The 24,290-nt window shown below is 36.7% G+C and overlaps 1 protein-coding gene across 13 annotated transcripts in view; it reads right to left on the reverse strand.

The window, feature by feature from the left end:
* LOC111185774 (survival motor neuron protein) overlaps nucleotides 1-24,290 on the reverse strand; it is a 68,644-nt gene that overhangs the window by 14,383 nt on the left and 29,971 nt on the right. For 3 of the 13 annotated variants that reach the window (XM_089908973.1, XM_022595666.3, XM_022595676.3), the window contains 2 exons: nucleotides 12,778-12,828; nucleotides 4,970-4,995 (listed from right to left, as the gene is read on the reverse strand). The exons of 1 other annotated variant lie outside the window; for it this stretch is intronic. In XM_089908973.1, the coding sequence (XP_089765099.1) occupies nucleotides 12,781-12,828 (48 nt within the window). In that variant the 3' untranslated portion in view covers nucleotides 4,970-4,995; nucleotides 12,778-12,780. Of the gene's footprint in view, nucleotides 1-4,969; nucleotides 4,996-6,020; nucleotides 6,142-8,218; nucleotides 10,832-12,777; nucleotides 12,829-24,290 lie in introns of those variants that run through there. 9 more of the 13 variants (XM_089908972.1, XM_089908965.1, XM_089908967.1 and 6 more) reach the window with 5 other exon arrangements.

The following is a 24,290-nucleotide window of genomic DNA, read 5'->3' on the forward strand; positions in this document are numbered from 1 at the left end:
AACTTCTAAGGAAAGCAGAAAGTGGAAATTAATCCCGAGTATGTCATCTGGGCCCAGTGAACCCAATTTTAATTTTTGTTTTTTTTGTTTTTTGGATCTTAGTTCCCCAACCAGGGATTGAACCTGGGCCATGGAAGTGAAAGCACCGAGTCCTAACCACTGGACCACCAGGGAATTCCCAATTTTTGAGTTTCTTATTCGATCAGTTCTAACTATTTGTCCTTACATTCATGACTCACTCTTAGAGGTCTGCCAAAGAACAAAGAGAAAATTTATTTATTAAAAAAAATAAACAAAACTCCTATCTTGCAATTATGCTGTAACTCTACTGGACTCTTTTATAAATCTACAATATAGAATCTTAGTGATTTTACTATCCCTTATCTTGAAACATTTTGTTATTCTTCATCCCAGGATATATTTTAACTCATTGTGGTAGCCAGTCTTCAAGATGGTCCCCAGTGATTCCTGCCCTTGTCTAATCCCCTCCAGTTGGCCGTGGGTTGCACTTACGTCAAAAGGATAGAAAAAGGTGGAAGTGATGGTGTGTGATTCAGAGACTGAGTTATAAAAGTACATGTGGTGTTGCTCATTCTGTACTGGATCGCCCACTTTGGAGAAGCCAGCTATCAGTTTGTGAGGACTCTCAGGCTGCCTATGGAGAACGCCAGGTAGCAAGAGAGCCTCTTAACAACCATCTGGGTGAGCCTGAAGCAGATCCTCCAGCCCCAGTAGAACTGTGAGATGACTATTGCCTTGAGGCTGACGACCTGATTTGCAGCCTTAGGAGAACCACCCACCTCAGCTGCCCCACATTCCTGACCCACAGAAACTAAAGATAAATAAATAAATATTTGCTGTTTTAAGGTGCTAAATTTTAGGGTAATTTGTTACGTAGCAGTAGATAATACATTCACCAGCGACCTCTAGCTATGCATAAGAAAAACAAAAGACTAAAATAAGGACGTGACAGGATGGAATCACCTAAAACGATGATGAAATAAATCATTAGTAGTGAAATAAAGCATCACTATTACACCATCCTTCAGTTTTCTTATTCTGTTGTCCAAAGTACTGGATTATCTTTCAAGAAGTTTTAATGGAAGTATGGAGATACAATCCTTGTAGTCTTTTTTTTTTAAAAGCTTTCCCTGAACACAGTTGAGAATTCAGACTTTTTCATTTTCTGTCCATAATAGCAAAGAGAAAAAAATTGACAGAGAAAGTCATTTCAAAATTATTAAAGCAATTAGAAGACGAATGTAAAGGGATAGAGAGTAACATCTAGGCCAGCAGCTGGAAAACTATGGCCTAACATATTTACTATCTAACCCTTTAAGAAAAAAATTTTGATCTTTATTCTGGACTAATAATGGTGCAATTGTTCATATAAGTAAAGTCTCAGATGATGAATCTTCAGATGACATATTCTACTTAGGTGAATTTTCCCAAACTCAAGAAATGATATACTTCTTTTTTTTTAAACTTTTAATTTTATATTGGAGTATAGTTGATTAATAATGTTGTGATAGTTTCAGGTGTACAGCAAAGGGACTCAGTTATACATATGCATGTATCTACTCTTTTTCAAATGCTTTTCCCGTCTAGGTTGTTACATAATACTGAGCAGAGTTCCCTATGCTACACAGTAAGTCCTTGTTGGTTATCTATTTTAAATACAGCAGTGTGTACATGTCAATCCCAAGCTCCCTATCTGTTTCTCCCACCCTCCCCCCCTGGTAACCATAAGTTCGTTCTCTAAGTCTGTGAGTCTGTTTCTGTTTTGTAAATAAAGGAACTGATATATTTCTCAGGACAAAAAAGAAAATATGGTAGTATCATTTAGTTAGTCCTTCAACAGGAAGGACTTCATTATATAATATTTTATGATTAAAAACCTGAACCATCCCATTTTGCTAAAAGGACATGTGACAATATTCTTTCAACTTTTACAATGCTTGTACACTAAAATTTACTTACAGTTTGTGGACAGATATGGAAGACAGATGTGTATACAAAGTAATTGGAAGGTAATAAATATGTAGAAATGAAAAACAATAAGATCATTCTAACTGGTATCTATAAAAAAAAAAGAAATGTTTTGCTATTAGGCAACACAGAGGATAGCTATCATCTGTCTATCCAACAAATAGAAGCTTTCAGAAGTACTGTTCTGACGAACCAAGTGCATGAAGAATCAAGGTCATGATAAGCTAGAACATAGCAGAGGTGCATTTAAAATTTAGAGTCAGTCGTGGATGGATGTAGAAACTGTCACACAGAATGAAGTAAGTCAGAAAGAGAAAAACAAATATCGTATATTAACGCATATATATGGAACCTAGAAAAATGGTACAGATGAACCAGTTTGCAGGGCAGAAATAGAGACACAGATGTAGAGAACAAACGTATGGACACCATGGGGGGAAGCCACGGGGGGGTGGGGTGGTGGTGTGATGAATTGGGCGATTGGGACATGTATACACTGATGTGTATAAAATGGATGACTAATAAGAACCTGCTGTATAAAAAATAAAATAAAATTCAAAATTTCAAAAAAAAAGAAATTTATTAGTCAGTATTTATAAGATAAATACATTTCAGGTTCATGCATAACAGCCAATGAACAGTTAGTTGCATTCAAAGAATATTATCTGATTTGGAGATATATATAAACATTCAATACTAGGAAAATACATAATAAAAATTGCAGTTTCTTTATTACCATCTTACCCCTAGGTTCTTCATGACATTTTTTTTTTTTCCTTAGAGACCTACTAGAGAATGGACTTGAGGATATGGGGAGGGGGAAGGGTAAGCTGTGACAAAGTGAGAGAGTGGCATGGACATATATACACTACCAAACGTAAAATAGATAGGTAGTGGGAAGCAGCCGCATAGCACAGGGAGATCAGCTCAGTGCTTTGTGACCACCTAGAGGGGTGGGATAGGGAGGGGGGGAGGGAGGGAGACGCAAGAGGGAAGAGATATGGGAACATATGTATATGTATAACTGATTCACTTTGTTATAAAGCAGAAACTAACATACCATTGTAAAGCAATTATTCTCCAATAAAGATGTTAAACAAAAATTGGGGTTTGCTGTATTTAAATTCTCATTGAAATTGCTAACGAAGTTATTTTCACTATCTCCTTTATTCTGTAAACTGTAAAATGACTTGAAATTACATAGAGTCAATTCTCATTATTCATGGCAGTTATGTTTTTAAAAGTCACTACAAACAATGAATTTGTGAATACTGAGCCATTACTCCTAGAAGAAACACAGGGCTAGGTTCCTGCAAACCTCTGGTCACATTACCAGCTGATCAGTACATAACCTTATGCGTGTTTCTGCTGCAAGACACACTATTTCATATATATTGTTGATTCAACAACACTTAACTCATGGCCAACAGCACTACAACTCATGCCTGAACACATCTAACACATGTATTCTCCTTGTAAGGCACATCACAGCCTTCCTGCACTTGGGAACATTAGATATCACTACAGCACAATCCTTGGGGGCTATTTTAAAGAGTGAAGTCAAAAGGTGCAAAAGACAGAAAAATGTACAACTAAATAGATTGTGAAAATGACCTTTGTTTATAGTACGAAAGCTGAAACAAGAAAACAGAGCACTACATTTTCAGCTTTATCTCAGCTGAAAATGTCTGTTAGGTGACTCAAATTTTTCACCCTCTGCATGTGTCCATGAATGATGGTGAAGGCTCCACAAATAATGACTTCAGGATTACAGATAAATTTTAGCAAGCTAGCAAATTTGCAAATATAGAATCTATGAATAATGAGGATCATCTGTAGATAAAATTTTATAAGCAAAAGTTGAAAAGAGAAAGTAAGCACAAATATCTAAAATGATAATGGAAAAACTACCATATAGATACAGGAAAAAAATTAAACAGTAGAAGTATTAGAAGAAAAGCCTGAAAAGGCAGGATGATTCTGACTATATGAAAATTAAACACTATGACTACATAAAAAGCAAATATTTCTGTCAAAATGACAACAACCACTACAACCATAAGCAAGGTCAAAAGAAATGACAAGCTAGGAAAAAAGTATTTGTAACTCATAGCACAAAGAATTCTTGCAAATCAAAAAGGAAAAGCACACATCCCAGCTGAAAAGTAGGCAATGGTGATGTTTCTAAAGTTTTCAGATAAGAAAAGATACACAGTTCTCTTAAACAAAAGAAAAGGTGCTGAACTTCACAATAATAAGATAAATAAATTATAAATACAATGAGACAATCAATTCCAACTACCAGACTGAGAAATATCCAAAGGTCTGATAAATTATTGGCTAGGGCTTCCCTGGTGGTGCAGTGGTTGAGAGTCCGCCTGCTGATGCAGGGGACACGGGTTCATGCCCTGGTCCGGGAAGATCCCGCATGCCGCGGAGTGGCTAGGCCCGTGAGCCATGGCCGCTGAGCCTGCGCGTCCGGAGCCTGTGCTCCACAACGGGAGAGGCCACAACAGTGAGAGGCCCGCGTACCGGGAAAAAAAAAAAAAAAAAAAAAAAAAAAAAAAAATTGGCTAGACTGTGGGAAACAGAGACTCTCATTCAATGTTGGTGTAAATGGAAATTAATACAATCTCTACTGAGAGCAATTTGGCAAAAATCTTTTAAAATTACAAATGTGTATCTTCTTCAATCCAGGAGTTCTAATTCTATAATCTAATTCTTGATTCTAATGCAATCTATTTAGATAATCTTAAGGATGTATTCAGACATCTACAAAAAGAATTATGTAAAAGAACACTGACTATAGTATTAAATAGCAAACAACTGGAAGCAACCTAAACTTCCATCCGTAAGAACTCAATCAAATAAGTATGGTACACATCTGTATATAAGAATATCTTGCATATGTTTAAAACAAGACAGTTTTACATACTGATATGAAGCGTTCTCCAAGAAATACTGAGGAAAGAGTACTTACCTATTATAAAACACTATACGAATTACCTATAAAATGGAAAAATAAAAAAGTTTAAAGGAGTTAGATGATATAGCTTACCAAGTGTACCTTCATTACATATTAATTTATCGCCAGTAAATGTACACACCACAAAAATAGAATACAAAAGGGTATACTGTGAAGTTCATAATTCAAAAAGATACGTGTATCCCTATGCTCACAGCAGCACTATTCACAATAGCCAAGACATGGAAACAACCTAAATGTCCATCGACAGATGAATGGATAAAGATGATGTGGTACACATATACAATGGAATATTACTCAGCCATTAAAAAGAATGAAATCATGCCATTTGCAGCAACATGTAAGGAGCCAGAGAGTACCATACTGAGTGAAGTAAGTCAGACAGAGAAAGACAAATACCGTATGATATCACTTATATGTGGAATCTAAAATACAGTAAGCCCCCTGCATAACAAATGAGCTCTGTTCCAAGAGTGCATTCGTAAGTCCAATTTGTTTGTAAGTCCAACAAAGTTAGCCTAGGTACCCAACTAACACAATTGGCTATATAGTACTGTACTGTAATAGGTTTATAATATTTTTCACACAAATTATACATAAAAAACAAACAAGAACAAAAAATAAAACTTAAAAAAATATTTTTATGTATGTACGTATGTATGTATGGCTGTGTTGGGTCTTCGTTGCTGCACGCGGGCTTTCTCTAGTTGCAAGCAAGCGGGGGCTACTCTTCATTGTGGTGTGCGGGCTTCTCATTGCGGTGGCTTCTCCTGTTGCAGAGCACAGGCTCTAGGCACACAGGCTTCAGTAGTTGTGGCACATGGGCTCAACAGTTGTGGTGCGCAGGCTTAGTAGTTGTGGCTCGCAAGCTCTAGGGCACAGGCTCAGTAGTTGTGGCGCATGGGCTTAGTTGCTCCGCGGCATGTGGGATCTTCCTGGACCGGGGCTAGAACCCACGTCCCCTGCATTGGCAGGCAGATGCTTAACCACTGCGCCACCAGGGAAGCCCCCCAGATAAAACACTTTTAACCTTACAGGACAGTACCTTGAAAAGCACAGCAGCACAGTACAGCAGCTGGCATCCAGGGGCACATTCACATCTTTGAAAGTTTGCAACTTGAAGGTTCGTTTGTGGGGGACTTACTGTATGACACAAATGAACCTATCTATGAAACAGAAACAGAATCACGGATATAGAAACACACTGGTGGTTGCCAAGGGGGAAGGGGCTGGGGGAGGGATGGAGTGGGAGATTGGGGTTAACAGATGTAAGCTTTTATATATAGAATGGATACACAACAAGGTCCTACTGTATAGCACAGGCAACTATATTCAGTATCCTATGATAGACCATAATGGAAAATAAAAGAGAAAGACTGTATGTATATGTATAACTTTGCTGTATAGCAGAAATTAACACAACACTGTAAATCGACTATACTTCAATAAAAAATATTAAGAAAAAAATTTAAAGGAGTAAGATGATATATCAATATCTTACCAAGTTTAACTTAATTACATATTTATTTTTTTACTGTCAGTAAATGTACACAGCACAAAAGTAGAAAAAATACAAAAGGGTATACTGTGAAGTTTCCCTCACATCCCTGTGTCTTCTAGTCCCTCTTCAGTAGTAACTAGACTATTGCCATGAGATGATAATCAATGCACACACATGCATATATGTAAATGTATATTTACACAAATGGCAGGAAGCAAAATACACACAGTTCTGCATCTTACTTTTTCACTTAAATATATTTTCCTATCAGATTGCTATACATAACAAACAACAATGTAGTTTAAGAAAAACACACACAAAAAAAAGAATTAAAAGAATAAACTGAATAATGTTCAAAAACTGATTCAAACTATTTTAGAACTTTTATTTTATAACATGAATAACAATGGAGAAAGAAATAATTTAAATAAATTATAACAAGTAGATACTCTAATTACGATAAGTGTAAAGAATGAGGGCTTTAGTAACTATTTATTCTTTTGGGGAAGCAATATGACAACACATGATGATCTACAGCACTAATTAGATTCTGAGGTCCAATACATGAAACTAATCAACAATTCACAAAAATAATTCTATGGAACTACAGTTTAACAAAAAAAGCCCAAAACAGACCTACTACTGTCATAGAGAAGTATATATATATATATATATATATATATATATATATATATACACACACACACACACACAATAACCCCAAATCTGACATATGAACCTTATGTACTTGAGAGATAGAGTGTAATATCATTGTTTAGCACATTTTGTTTTAACCATCACAACAGATTAATCTTTCAGAAATCATCCAACAACTGAAAATTGTTCCAAAATGAAAAGGTGATGCAATGAATTGTGCCATCCAACCAAGTATTCAAAAAAATGATAAAATGTTTGTTTAAAAATAGGAGGAATAGTTGGTAGTGTACTTGTTTTCCTGTGATAGGTTATAAAACTGGGCACAATTTATGATGCAACTGTTTCCAGGCATTGGGCAACAGAGAGCACAGGGTGAGATTCTTGAGAAAGGGAAACAGGTGAGCTTTGCATTCACCCTCTTTGGCTGGACACAATTTCCAAACTGCAGCATGAAAGGTGGAGCCTGAGTAGAGAGTACTGTTCTTCCTGGGTGGGGGGGAAGAAACAGGGATTGGAGTCTAGGCTCTGGAATAAGGCAGATGGAATTTGAGGAGGTAAGGTCTAGAGAGGAGGGACTTAAAGAGAAGGAGCCCCAAAAATCTGTGTAGGATTCCCACTTAGGTCCTTGCCCAAATCCTAAATTATGCACGTGTAGGACAAGACTCCACAGAGCCGGGCAGAAGCAGTTGCTGGGGGTCTAAGAGCTGGAGAGAGTTCTGAAGTCATACAGAGTTCTACCACTTACTATGTGGTCCAAAGCAAGTCATTTGGGAATAATAATAGTAACTAACTTGAGAGGCTATTAAGATTCAATGAGGGACTGCCCTGGTGGTGCAGTGGTTAAGAATCTGCCTGTCAGTTCAGGGGACATGGGCTTGATCCCTGACCCGGGAACATCCCACATGCCGCGGGGTGACTGAGTCCACGTGCCACAACTACTGAAGCCTGCACACCTAGAGCCCATGCTCTGCAACAAGAGAAGCCACTGAAATGAGAAGCCCACGCACTGCAATGAAGAGTGGCCCCTGCTCTCTGCAACTAGAGAAAGTCCGTGAGCAGCAACAAAGACCCAACACAGCCATAAATAAATAAATAAATTTATTTTTTTAAAAAAAGATTCAATGAAATAACAATGCCTAGCAACACATAGTAATCATTCAAAAATATAGCTATTATTACTTGTAAGGGAAGAAAAATATGATGTGACAGTTTCTAGTTTCCTTTACAATAAAAACCCAACTAACACAGAGCTAAGAGTCTACTGAAACCAAGTTCTATAAAGTAAGATTTTTTTTTACAAATTTAATTTAAATGTTTATTATAAATTTTACAGTAAAAGTAAAATGAACAATATCCTAGAAGTCAAAATTCTACCTACAGGTAATGGCAAGAGTAGGGAAACTACAGAGTCCAAATTTTACCAAACAATGTACAACTTTCCAGATCAACAGCTTAACTGGAAAAAACATGAAGTTTGTAAGCAAACAAATTTCAAATCAAATCCCTGCTCCCCTAACTAACAACTGACTGGTATCAAACAAGGTAGCTATGCTATCTTTTATATATATATATATATATATATATATATATATATATATATAAAATAAGATTAACCAGAAGTATTTATCTGAACACAAAGACTCATTAATATTCAGGTACACTGCTTCACATCTTTCTTCTTCTGCCTAGAAACCAAGTTTTATTTAAAGTAGAATGCAGCTTAACCCTAAATTATATGCCATTTTAAAATATAAAAGGTCAATTTATGTGTCACAATAACTAGTAATGAAAGGATCAGAACTTCGAAGCTCAGAAAATTACTTTCTCCTACAGTATGGAGGTTCCTTAAAAAACTAAAAATAGAGCTACCATATGATCCAGTAATCCCACTCCTGGGCATATATCTAGAGAAAACTCTAATTTGAAAAGATACATGCACCCCAATGTTCATAGCAGCATTATTTACAATAGCCATGACATGGAAGCAACCTAAATGTCTATTGAAAGATGAATGGATAGAGAAGATGTGGTATATACATATACAATGGAATATTACTCAGGCATTAAAAAGAATGAAGTAATGCCATTTGCAGCAACATGGGTGGACCTAGAGATTATCATACTGAGTGAAGTAAGTCAGACAGAGAAAGACAAACATCATATGATACCACTTAGATGTGGAATCTAAAAAAATGAACTTATTTACAAAATAGAAATAGACTCACATAGAAAACAAACATGGTTACCAAAAAGGAAAGGGGAAACAGGGATAAGTTTGGAATTTGGGATTAACAGTTACACACTATTACATATAAAATAGATAAACAACAAGGACCTACTGTATAGCACTGGGAACTATATTCGATATCTTATAATAATATATAATGGAAAAGAATCTGAAAAAGAATGGGTATACATACATGTATATGTATAACTGAAATCACTTTGCTGTACACCTAAAACACTGTAAATCCAACTATACTTCCATTAAAAAAAAATTAAAAAAAAAAAAGAAAGAAAAGAAATTAGTTTCTCCAAAAGCTTCTCCAACTATATTACTTGGTGTCTTCAAAACATGTTACATATATAATCTCAGGACAATAGCTGAACCCACAAGTAATAATAATTTAAAACAATCCTGTGACAAAGAGAACATACTGTATGATTGCAGTTCTAAACTAAGTAAAACTAATCTTTGTTCATAGAGGTCAGAATGGTGATTGCCAGGATAGGTAAGTGTGGTGAATGACTAGAAAGGGGTACAAAGGAACTTCTGGACTGAGGGAAATGTTCTTTTATCTTGATGTAGTAACAATGGTATACCTTCTCAAAACTGATCAAACTCTTTACTTTAAATCTGTGCATTTTTAAAAAAAGTTTATTTATTTAATTTTTGGCTGCATTGGGTCTTCATTGCTGCGTGCAGGCTTTTCTCTAGTTGAGGTGAGTGGGGGCTACTCTTCATTGCAGTGCGCGGGCTTCTCATTGCGGTGTCTTCTCTTGCGGAGCACGGGCTCTAGGAGCGCGGGTTTCAGTAGTTGTGGCATGCGGGCTCTAGAGCTCAGGCTCAGTAGTTGTGGCGCACGGGCTTAGCTGCTCCGCAGCATGTGGGATCTTCCCCAACCCGTGTACCCTGCATTGGCTGGCAGATTCTTAACCACTGCGCCACCAGGGAAGTCCCAATCTGTGCATTTTACTGTATATAAATTAACCTCAAAAAAAGTATTTGGGAAAAAAAAATGACAGCGATGTAAAAATGTTCTTGAATCCTCTTGCAAGGCCACAATTCATACACAAAAATGATAAAACACCAAGTATTTTGTGAATACCTGAATACTGAATGTCTTCTACTGATTGCTGTATATAAACATGGATTTCTGCAGAAGCAGGAGTTGCTCTGGTTAAACTTTCAGAATTTCATTTCTGAATTGAATTCATTGTTTTCCATTCACCAAGAGCTTCAAACAACACATAACTTACATTCATAACCATTAACCCTGTAGTTTATTTCTGTTAATGGCAACCATACAGAAAAGCTAAACTTACAACATGACTCAGATAAAGTAATCTCTGGCTGATCCCTTAATGAAGGGACTCTTCAATTATGGCATCTCACCTTCTATTTGCCTATCTTCTGAATATAGGTACAGACCATGGAATTTTCCATCTAGGATTCTTCATAACCACAAGGACAATTACTACAGTGAAAGCCAGAAAACAAGCTGTTTTGACTTCATTTTCTCTCTTCTTTGACATTCCCTCCAATCTGTGCTCTAAGCCCATTCTAGACTTCAAAAAACCATGCCAGATACTGTAGACATGATGAAGAATGAGATGTAGTGCCTTGCCTCTAATGACAGAGGAAAGACAGATATATAAACAATAAAGATATTATACTGTGAAAAGCTATGTAATAGAAATAAGCAGAGAACAGATGCAAAGAGGGGAACTTACATGGATGGAGAACGGATAACAGTGGTATGACATTTGGGCTAGCCTTAGGCCTTGAAACACACTGCCCTAATGCTTCTAGCTTGTGCATTCTCTGCCTGGAATACTTCAGCCCAATTCATCCCCTGCCTAGTTTTTCTATTCATCTCTTTAGACTTAGCTGAATAACCTAGCTGAAGAACTTCAATTGAATAAACCTGACTTTAATCGAAGAATGAAATACAGGTAACTATACTTTTAAATGTGAGGATTTATATAATTTAAAAAATATCCCTCCCAGGAATGCATAGATTTTGAAAAGATGTTTTTCGAAATTTGCTTTTCAAGGCAACATGGAAACATCCACTAAGAATCATAATGTCCACAACCTTTTATTAAATAGTCACAACACAGAAATTTACCCTAACGCTATGACAGAATAGAATCGAGTACTACATATAAGAAGGTAGTTACTAACGTTATTGAGAATGCCAAAAGCTACTGAACTAAAGGAAGAGTGGCATAACATACAGGCAAACAAGCTGATAGAAAGAATACGTAAAAACACTAAAAATGTGATATTAAGTGGGGATATATATACACACACACATGCACAAAATACTGATGACAAACATCAAAATATGGATGAATATGGACCAAAAGTGTAAAATAATATGTAAAAAGGGAATACAATAGACACAGATTTTACTAATTTAGTTAAAAATACTGAACACTTTTCTTATGTACTTTTCAAACACACAGAAAATAGAAAAAAAATAGTACAATGGACATCCATATGAACACCACTTAGATTCAACAACAGCCATATATGCTTCATGCACACGCATATATACATTTCGCTAAATCATTTAGAAATGTATTACAAACACTGTAACACTTCACTTCTAAATACTTCAGTATGCAAATTTAAAGACCTTCTTCCAGAAACTACAACACCCTTATCACAGCTCATAAAATTAGCAACAGTTATCTAATATCATTTAAAATCCGGTCTATATTCAAATTTCCTCAACCCCCAAGTCTCTTATAAATAGCTTTTCAAAACCAGGGTCTAATGAATAATGAAGGATGCCACATTGTATTTGGCTGTTATATCTCAAGTCACTTTTAATCTGGAATAGCTACCTACTCCATGTCATTTTTTCTTTCACGACACTGAATTTTTGAAGAAAGGAGGCCAGTTATCTTCTACAACATGCCACGTTCTGGACCTGTCTGATCATTTCTTTTGTGGTGTCATTTAACTTGTTGCTCTATCCCCAGTATTTCTGATAAATGGGAAAGCAGATCCTAAAGGTTTGTTTAAATTCCACTTTTTTGACCATAACACTTCATAGGTAATACAGGGTACTTCACACTGCATCTCAAATGAAAAAGCAAGTCTGACTGTCTGATTACAGTGACGCAAAATTTCACCTCTGATTCTAAGGATCTCTTTATTATAAAGGTATGTTTTCCTTTCAATACAACCAACCAACAAGTATTCGCTGAGATGATGCTTTGACATCATAAGAATTCTAGAGGGGATTTAGATCAATCTTTTATCAAATAGTTTTTGCATCAAAATGTCTTTAGTATTGTTTTACATTAACTTTTCTACTTTTCAATATTTTAATTTTTAAACATATATTTTCTACAAACTACAAAATTTATAAAAAAGTAACATTCTCTTTTATAATGATGGTAGACTTACTCCTTAATTGAAATGTGAGCACCTTCTTTCTTTTTGACTTTGTTTGAAACCCTGTAAGGAAAATAAAGGCATTTAGAAGCATAGAACACGGGAGAAAATATTTGCAAACGAAGCAACTGACAAAGGATTAATCTCCAAAATATACAAGCAGCTCATGCAGCTCAATATCAAAAAAACAAACAACCCAATCCAAAAATGGGCAGAAGATCTAAATAGACATTTCTCCAAAGAAGATATATAGATTGCCAATAAACACATGAAAGGATGTTCAACATCACTAATCATTAGAGAAATGCAAATCAAAACTACAATGAGGTATCACCTCACATAGGTCAGAATGTCCATCATCAAAAAATCTACAAACAATAAATGCTGGAGAGGGTGTGGAGAAAAGGGAACCCTCTTGCAGTGTTGGTGGGAATGTAAATTGATACAGCCACTATGGAGAACAGTATGGAGGTTCCTTAAAAAACTAAAAATAGAATTACCATATGACCCAGCAATCCCACCCTGAGAAAACCATAATTCAAAAAGAGTCATGTACCACAATGTTCATTGCAGCACTATTTACAATAGCCAAGACATGGAAGCAACCTAAGTGTCCATCAACAGATGAATGGATAAAGAAGATGTGGTACATATATACAGTGTAATATTACTCAGCCATAAAAAGAAATTGAGTTACTTGTAGTGAGGTGGATGGACCCAGAGTCTGTCATACAGAGTGAAGTTAAGTCAGAAAGAGAAAAACAAATACCATATGCTAACACATATATGAGGAATCTAAAAAAAAAAGAAAAAGTGGTTCTGATGAACTTAAGGACAGGACAGGAATAAAGACGCAGACACAGAGAATGGACTTGAAGACACGGGGAGGGGGAAGGGTAAGCTGGGACAAAGTGAGAGAGTAGCATTGACATATATACACTACCAAGTGTAAAACAGCTAGCTAGTGGGAAGCAGCTGCATCGCACAAGGAGATCAGCTTGGTGCTTTGTGACAACCTAAGGGATAGGGAGGGTGGGAGGGAGACGCAAGAGGGAGGGGATATGGGGATATATGTATATGTATAGCTGATTCACTTTGTTATACAGCAGAAACTAACACAACACTGTAAAGCAATTATATTCCAATAAAGATGTTAAAAGAACACACATTGTATACAGAAGTGAACATTTTGTTTCACATAAGACATTTCATTAACTCTCTTTAACAAAATATCATCAGAAAATAAGTTTACAGCCTTCAAATGTACTTTAAAAGTGACTCCAAAGTGAACCATTATTAGGCTGCAATTAAGAAAGTTTTCTTCTTTCACTAAGTCTGAAGATGTTCCTGAGCCAACTTATATCTTATTTTCTGTCAAATAAAATATATAACATGTCACACTCATTTATTAAAATAAAACCATTAAAAACCAGTACTCACTAGACAAAAATATTTTAGAAGTTCAAAAAAAAAAATCAAGACTCAAATATTTACTGTTTTTCCTGGTCATACTTAGCACAAATGTCCTACTCCTCTCTTCTCCCTTCTGGCCTCAATACCTTCTATCTTTCCCTACATATATACTAGCTTTCGACTTCACTATTAATCTATATCTTTGAGGCCACAAGAAATATTAAAGGGGATTTGTTACTAATAAGTACCAAAGTTGGAGCCTGTGCTATGTTATTTCAATAACATTACTCTCATTCATCTGCATTCTGTTAGGATTTCTAGAAAAAGAAAAATGTATAGGTTAAGAGCTAGACCCAAATCCTGTCTGGCTGCTCTTATGGGAACAGGTTAGTAATGGAAAAGTTGTCAATCATTATGTTATTTCAATAACATTACTCTCATTCATCTGCATTCTGTTAGGATTTCTAGAAAAAGAAAAATGTATAGGTTAAGAGCTAGACCCAAATCCTGTCTGGCTGCTCTTATGGGAACAGGTTAGTAATGGAAAAGTTGTCAATCATGTATGCTTCTGTGGAGCAATGGCTAAGAATCGCTACCTGAAGGCAATGCTCTCTAAAACACACATAAGCTATTGGAAAACATGACAATGAACAGTACCTTTATCTTTTTAATGGTAAAAATTTCCAAGAGACAAAAATGCAAGATCTAGGAAATGGCAATTTGTTTACACTTCTGAATATGAACATAGGTTTATATTTTAATTTATGCAGATATACAAATAATACTGCAAAAAGTAAAGATCATTTCTCTGGAACAAGTTAATCATAGCTTAGCCCTGAATTTGTGGCATATATACTGGACAAGGCTGCTTTCCTAGGAACTGGTGCTTGAACTCACAAAAGAAACAGAAACATCTGCATTTTGTTGGTTAGGACCAGAGTTCAAAGTCTGTTGAAAATCTGCTAGGTTTTAATAACAGTACAATCAAGTATGTGAAATATGAATGTTTATGAGTACAATTAACCAACTTTAATTTTCATCCAGGTCATCCTTCAAATCAAATATATTCTGACACATTAGAACATTCATATTTTTTAACTGCTGCTAGAGTTATCAAAGAAGAAAGCAATAAGGTGTATAACTATTTAAGGCTGTGGTAAAACAAACATTTTCAAGTTTCGCCAGTGGCAATACACATGGAAAGAATTGTGGAAAGGCAGTCAACAGTATCAAAAGCTACTAAAATGTTTAAAAACTAAACTAAAATAAAATGTTTATACTTTTTGACCCAATAATGATACTTCCAGATGTCATAAGGAAATAATCTGCAAGAAGCTTTATATATAAGAATGGTTATCTAATTACCAGAGGAAAAACTTGCTAATGTTCAACATTTAGCAAATGATGAACTTATTCTGAACCAGACTTACTATGAGCCAGGCACTATGCCAGATGCTAAAGATCCAAGGTTATAAGACAGACAAGGTCCCTGCTCCCGTGGAGCTCAACATTCTACTGGAAGGAGACAGATAAACAGGTAAAGAAAATCATACCAAGAACGATAAATGCCACACAGAGAATCTAAGTGGGGTGATATAATAGAGAATGAGGGCGGATCACTTCTAGCTTAATCAGGAAGATGAAATTTCAGTTGAGATCTGAGCAACAAGCCAGACAAGTGAAATACAGGGTAACAGCTTTCCAGACTAAAGAATAATGAGTGCAAAGGCCCAGAAGAAGGTATAAATCTGGACATGAGCAAGAAAAGAGGCCAGTGTTGCCGGAGTGTACTGAGTAAGAAGAGTGTGGAGGAACTTCCCTGGTGGTCCAGTGTGTAAGACTCTATGCATCCAATGCCCGGGTTCGATCCCTGGTCGGGGAACTAGATCCTGCATGCATGCTGCAATTAAGAGTCCACATGCCACAACTAAGAAGTCTGCATGGTGCAACTAAAGATCTCACATGGTGCAACTAAGACCCCATGCAAATAAATAAATAAATATTTGAAAAAATAAAATATCACTCTAGCTGCTGTATTCAGAATGGATTTGGCAGGATGGGACATGAAATTTCATAAGCAAAAAGAATACTTGGGATCTGCTGCAGTAAGGTAAGAGATAATGATGTCTTATCCAGAATATATAAAGAGCTATTACAACTCATCAACAAAAAGACAAACAACCTATTTAAAAAATACGCAAAGGATGTGAATAGACAGTTCTCTAAAAAAGATATATAAATGGCCAACAAGCACATGAAAAGATGCTCAACATCGTTTACTCATTAGGAAAGTGCAAATCAAAACCATTAAAACGTATCACTTCATACCCACTAGGATGGCTATAATCAAACAAGGAGACAATAGTAAGTGTTGGTGACGATGTGGAGAAATAGGAACCCTCACACATTGCTGGTGGTTATAATAAAATGGTGCAGTCACTTTATTTACTTATTTATTCTTTAAAGACTTTTTTTTATGTGTACCACTTTTTAAAAGTCTTTATTGAATTTGTTACAATATCACTTCTGTTTTATGTTTTGTTTTTTTAGCTGAGAGGCATGTGGGATCTTAGCTCCCTGACCATGGTTCCGCTACAGCGATCTTTTGAGCCAGCAATTCTACACCTAAATATATATCCAAGAAAACTGAAAATATACATCCATACAACATTTTATACACAAATGGTGATAACAGAATTATTCATTGTAGCCAAAAAGATGAGACAACCCAAATGTCCATCAACTGATGAATGGATAAGCACAATGTGGTACATCCATGCAATTAAAAGAAATGGGGACCTGAACGAACTTCTAGCCAATATATCTCGGTTAAAAAAAGAGATGATAGTATCTTGAATGGGTATTAGTGGAGAGAAATCAAAGTGCATTGATTCAGGATCTGTATGGAAATAGTCAACAGAACTTTCTTACAAATTGGTTATAAAAAGTGAAGGGATAGATTCAATGCAATCCCTATCAAACTACCACTGGCATTTTTCACAGAACTAGAACAAAAAATTTCCCAATTTGTATGGAAACACAAAAGACCCCAAATAGCCAAAGCAATCTTGAGAACGAAAAACGGAGTGGGAGGAATCAGGCTCCCTGACTTGAGACTATACTACAAAGCTACAGTAATCAAGACAGTATGGTACTGGCACAAAAACAGAAAGATAGATCAATGGAACAGGATAGAGAGCCCAGAGATAAACCCACGCACATACAGATACCTTATCTTTGATAAAGGTGGCAGGAATGTACAGTGGAGAAAGGACAGCCTCTTCAATAAGTGGTGCTGGGAAAACTGGACAGATACATGTAAAAGTATGAGATTAGATCACTCCCTAACACCATACACAAAAATAAGCTCAAAAGGGATTAAAGACCTAAATGTAAGGCCAGAAACTATCAACTCTTAGAGGAAAACATAGGCAGAACACTCTATTACATAAATCACAGCAAGATCCTTTCTGACCCAACTCCTAGAGAAATGGAAATAAAAACAAAAATAAACAAATGGGACCTAATGAAACTTCAAAGCTTTTGCACAGCAAAGGAAACCATAAACAAGACCAAAAGACAACCCTCAGAATGGGAGAAAATATTTGCAAATGAAGCAACTGACAAAGGATTAATCTCCAAAATTTACAAGCAGCTCAAGCAGCTCAATAACAAAAAAACAAACAACCCAATCCAAAAATGGGCAGAAGGCCTAAACAGACATTTCTCCGAAGAAGATATACAGACTGCCAACAAACACATGAAAGAATGCTCAACATCAGTAATCATTAGAGAAATACAAATCAAAACTACAATGAGATATCATCTCACACCAGTCAGAATGGCCATCATCAAAAAATCTAGAAACAATAAATGCTGGAGAGGGTGTGGAGAAAAGGGAACACTCTTGCACTGCTGGTGGGAATGTGAATTGGTTCAGCCACTATGGAGAACAGTATGGAGGTTCCTTAAAAAACTACAAATAGAACTACCATATGACCCAGCAATCCCATTACTGGGCGTATACCCTGAGAAAACCAAAATTCAAAAAGAGTCATGTACCAAAATGTTCATTGCAGCTCTATTCACAATAGCCCGGAGATGGAAACAACCTAAGTGCCCATCATCGGATGAATGGATAAAGAAGATGTGGCACATATATACAATGGAATATTACTCAGCCATAAAAAGAAACGAAATTGAGCTATTTGTAATGAGGTGGATAGACCTAGAGTCTGTCATACAGAGTGAAGTAAGTCAGAAAGAAAAAGACAAATACCGTATGCTAACACATCTATATGGAATTTAAGGAAAAAAATGTCATGAAGAACCTAGGGGTAAGACAGGAATAAAGACACAGACCTACTGGAGAACGGACTTGAGGATATGGGGAGGGGGAAGGGTGAGCTGTGATAGGGCGAGAGAGAGTCATGGACATATACACACTAACAAACGTAAGGTAGATAGCTAGTGGGAAGCAGCCGCATGGCACAGGGATATCGGCTCGGTGCTTTGTGACTGCCTGGAGGGGTGGGATAGGGAGGGTGGGAGGGAGGGAGACGCAAGAGGGAAGAGATATGGGAACATATGTATATGTGTAACTGATTCACTTTGTTATAAAGCAGAAACTAACACACCATTGTAAAGCAATTATACCCCAATAAAGATGTTAAAAAAAAAAAAGTGAAGCAAAGTGAGGAATCAATCAATGCTAACTCCACATTTGTGGCTTGAGAAACTGGTGTTGCTAGTGCATCAATGTTACTGCTTACTGAGATGGAAAGGCTGTGGGAATAGAGGTGTATGAAATAACACTAACAGTTCAGTTTTGGCTATATTTGGTTTGAGATGTACCTAACAGACATCCATGTGGTGAGGGAAAATAGGCAGTTGGATAAACAAGTCTCAAATTCAGAGCTAGACATCTGAGAACTTCCAGTACAGACATGCCATTTTAAGTCCTAGAGCAGATGAGGTCACCTAGTGAGAGTTTATAGTTAGAGAAGAGAAGGGGGCTATGGGTTGCGCATAAGGAATCCCACAAAGATATTGGGTAGAGGAGGAAAAGCTGTTAAAGGAGTCTAAAAGGAGCAGCCAAGGAAGAAGGTAATGACTAGTAGATTAAAACGTGTTACCAAAGGCAGGAGAAAAAAGTCTTTCAAAAGTGTAGTCAAATATATTAAAATGTTGCTGAGAGGTAAGAGACATAAAGCAGAGAACTGACCACTGAGTCAGCAAACTGGAGGTAAAATCTCAATACAGGGCTTCCCTGGTGGCACAGTGGTTAAGAATCCACCTGCCAGTGCAGGGGACATGGGTTCGAGCCCTGGTCTGGGAAGATCCCACATGCCACGGAGCAACTAAGCCCGCCCACCACAACTACTGAAGCCCGCGTGCCTAGAGCCTGGGCTCCGCAACAAGAGAAGCCACTGCAATGGGAAGCCACGCACCACAACGAAGAGTAGACCCCGCTCACTGCAACTAGAGAAAGCCCACACGCAGCAACGAAGACCCAACATAGCCCAAAATAAATTCATTCATTAATTAAAAACAATCTTTAAAAAAAAAAAAATCTCAATACAGTAGGAAAGTCAGAAGTCTACCTGACAGGCCTGAAGAGAATGTGAGATAAGGAAGTAAAGAGGACAACTAGAGATAATGTTTTCTTTTTTGGTGGTACGCGGGCCTCTCACTGTTGTGGAACACAGGCTCCGGACGCACAGGCTCAGCGGCCATGGCTCACGGGCCTAGCCACTCCGCGGCATGTGGGATCTTCCCGGACTGGGGCACGAACCCGTGTCCCCTGCATCGGCAGGCAGACTCCCAACCACTGTGGTATCAGGGAAGCCCCCAGAGATAATTTTTTGAAGAAGTTCGTCTATGAAGCGGAGGAGAGAAATGATGTGATCACCAGGGAAGTTAGAAAGAATATATTTGAAGTAAATGGTCAGTAAATTTAGTGAAATTGGTCACCAACAGAATGACGAGTAAGAAAAGCCAACTTCATTTTTTTTTTTTTTTTTGGCTGCACAACGTGGCATGCGGGATCTTAGTTCCCCAACCAGGGATCGAACCTGTGCTCCCTGCAATGGAAGCACGGAGTCCTAACCACTGGACTGCCAGGGAAATCCTGAACTAAACTCTTACAGAATGTCTTTATATATAGCAAGATGAACATAAAAACAATACATTTCTTATGAGCACTCATATATACCTGAACACAGAGAAAGAGATTTTGATAGGCTATACGGCAAACTAATATCAGTGGTGACCTCTGGAGGAGGGTAGAAACTGGGCCTGGCTTTTTTTTTTTTTTTAATTAATTTTTATCGGAGTACAGTTGATTTACAATGGTGTGTTAGTTTCTGCTCTAGAGCAAAGTGAATCAGTTATACATATACATATATCCACTCTATTTTAGATTCTATTCCTATATAGGTCATTACAGAGTATTGAATAAGAGTTCCCTGTGCTGTATAGTAGGTTCTTATTAGTTATCTATTTTATATATAGTAGTGTACATATGTCAATCTCAGTCTCCCAATTTATGGGCATGGCTTTGATCACCAACAGGATTTTTGTCTCATCTTTAATTTTTGAAAATTTTATAAGGTTTTACATTTATCACTTGTAATTAACAAATATATATTTTTAAAGGATACAAAACAATGTAAATGGTATGAGAACAAAACTATATTTAAAAAGTCAGTCACATAAGACTAAAGAGATATGACAACAAAAGGTAACACGTGGCCCTGGACTGAATTCTAGATTAAAAAACAACTTTCTTTTGTTGTAAAGGACACTCATAAGACAACTGGCAAAATTTGAATAAGGCCAGTAGATAAGATCATAGTATCAGTATTAATCGATTTAAGTTCCTGATTTGATAACTATATGGTGATTATACAAAAGAATGTTCTTGCTTTCAGGAAATACATAGTGTATTTAAATGGTAGGGGCACTGTATCTGCAACTGATTCCGAATAGCTTCGGGGGGAAAAATATAGATAGATACAGAGAAAGAGAGAGGAGAGAGAAGGAAAAATGAAATGAATGAGAAACCTAAAGGGGTAAAAAGTTGACATTTGGGGAACCTACACATGGAAATTCTTGTACTATTTTTGCAACTTTTCTGTAAGTCTGAAATTATTAAAACAACACCACCACACTTGTATTCTGGTTTGGTTACCTACCAAAGCTGAACCTTCACATACCATGTGATCCAGCAATTCCACTCCTAGGTATATACCCAAGAGAAATGAAAATGTACATCCTCACAAAAACTTGTACACGAATGTACACAGCAGCATTATTCATTACAGCCAAAAAGTGGAAACAACCCAAATGGATAAAATGTGGTATACACAACAGAGTATTATTCGGCAATAAAAAATGAAGTACTGATACATGCTACAACACAGATGGATCTAGAAAACATTAGGCTGAGTGAAAAAGGATACACACAAAAGATCACATACAGTATGATTCTATTTATTCAAAATGTCCAGAATAGGCAAATCCAAAAGAAGATAGAAAGTAGTTTAGTCATTGCCTACTGCTGGGAGGTTGGGGAAAATGAGGGTATGTGATTTTCTTGGGGTTGTGGGGTAGATAATGAAATTATTCTAAAATTGATTGTAGGGACTTCCCTGGCGGTCCAGTGGTTAAGACTCTGCACTTCCAATGCAGGGGGCGCAGGTTCAATCCCTGGTCAGGGAACTAAGATCCCACATGCTGTGCAGTGTGACCAAAAACAAATAAAATGAAATGAAACAAAATGAAATGAAATAAAATAAAATTGATTATAGTGATGGCTACATAATTGTGAATATAATAAAAACTAAAACCACTGACCTGTGCACTTTAAATGGGTGACCTGTATACCATGTAAATTGTATCTTAATAAAGCTTAATTATTAAAAATATTTAATAGCCCCAAATTGGAAACCAACCAAATGTCCGTCAACGGTTAAAATGAATAAACAGATTATGGTATATGTATACAATGGAATGAAATACAGCTACAACCACACACAACAATGTAGATTAATCTCACAAAGTGTTGAGCAAAATAAGCCAGCCATAAAGGAGTATATGTGTGAGTCTATTCACAAAATTAAAAAGTTTGATGGCATTGTAAGTCAGGAAAAGGGTTACCCTTGGGAAGGGGATTGGTAATGACCAGAAGGGGATGAAAGGGAGCTTCAGGATTGTGGTCTTTTTCTTGATATTAGCGCTGATTACACAAATGTGATCACTTTGTGAAAATTCATCAATCTGTGGACTTCTAGTATGTGTACTCTTATGCCTGCATATTTCAATAAAAAGTTTACACTAACAACAACAACCAAACAAAGCCATGAACCTTTGCATGATATGAACCTGAAAACAAGGCAAAATATGGTACATCTGGGTACTAGAACTATGGATGAATTTTGCCCCCTCTATCTTTCCTGTCTAAAAAATTTAAAAATAAACATAACTTGGGCTTCCCTGGTGGCGCAGTGGTTGAGAGTCCGCCTGCCGATGCAGGGGAAATGGGTTCGTGCCCCGGTCCGGGAAGATCCCACGTGCCGCGGAGCGGCTACGCCCGTGAGCCGCGGCCGCTGGGCCTGCGCGTCCAGAGCCTGTGCTCCGCAATGGGAGAGGCCACAACAGTGAGAGGCCCGCAAAGCACAAAAAATAAATAAATAAATAAATAAACATAACTTATGCCAATACTTTATATATAATTATTTTTCAAAATACAGTTGGCCTTCTGTATCCACAGATTCCACATCTGTGGATTCAACCAACTGCAGATCAAAAATATTAGAAAAAAGGAATTCCAGAAAGTTCCAAAAAGCAAAACTTTAATTTGCTACATACCAGCAACTACCTACATATCATTTACATTGTATTAGGTATTATAAGTAATCTAAAGATGATTCAAAGTACACAGGAGGATGTGTGTAGGTTATATGCAAGTAGTACGCCATTTTCTATAAGGAACGTGAGCATCCCTGAATTTTGGTACCTGCAGGGATCCTGGAGCCAATCGCCTGCAGATACCGAGAAACAACTATATTTCATAATTTACAGAAAACATGCAGAGAAATTTGAAGTGCAGAAGGGGGAAGCTTCGAAGGTTATCAGATGACTGGTCTCAAAACACATTACGAACTATTAATTTAGTTTCCATTATCATTTCGGTCATTAAAAGTGCAACTTCATCATACCGTACAAATATATCAGGGTTATACAGCAGCTGAAGAGTAGCTTTAAAGTAAGCATATTGGTGGAGGAATGTACAGATGATATACTTATAAAATTACATCTTCAAGTCAGTTGTTTAGTTTCTTCTATATATTAGTTAACTAAAAATTCAAGTATCACATCATAATCTTAGCATGCCATATTAGTTTCATTTTTTTAAAACTTTAAAATTTCCTGCTAAATTACAATAGAACATGTCTGCAACAGATAGATGCATAAAACGAGAAGTTTGGAGCCTCAGTCCCTAAGGTCCAGTTTGGCATTTATCACACCAGACTTTCACTGTGCACAAAAATAACTTATTTTTTTGTCTTTCTTTTCCTTTTACTTGGGGGGTGGGGTGGGGGAGTTGGGGGTATTATCCTTCCTTTTTCCCTCTCCTACAACCCATTTTATTTCAAATCAAAATAGAAAGACTAATGAGATTAGAAAATAATTTAGAAAAAGTTTCATTAAATTAGAAAATGTACACATTCGTCCCTTGATAGCCATGGGGGGGGGGGATGAGTTCCAGGATACACCCCCATCCTGCCCTGCCACTGAACACCAAAATCTGCGGATGCTCCAGTCCCTTATATAAAATGGCACAGTACTTGCATGTAACCTATGCACATCCTCTCATATACTTTAAATCATCTCTAGGTTACTTATAATATCTAATGCTATGTAAATAGTTGTCAGCATGCAGTAAATTCAAGTTTTGCTTTTTTGGAACTTTCTGGAATTTTTTTTCTTCGAACATTCACAGTTGGTTGAATGCATGGATGCAGAACCCATGGATACAGAGGGCCAACTGTAATAAAAATAACCTAATAATATGAAAGATTTTTCAATGCACTACAACTATACTTAGT

The sequence above is a fragment of the Delphinapterus leucas genome, chromosome 3 (assembly GCF_059928025.1).
Source record: "Delphinapterus leucas isolate spDelLeu-1000000601 "Yukka" chromosome 3, BTC_Dleu_Yukka2, whole genome shotgun sequence".
Taxonomy (NCBI): domain Eukaryota; kingdom Metazoa; phylum Chordata; class Mammalia; order Artiodactyla; family Monodontidae; genus Delphinapterus; species Delphinapterus leucas.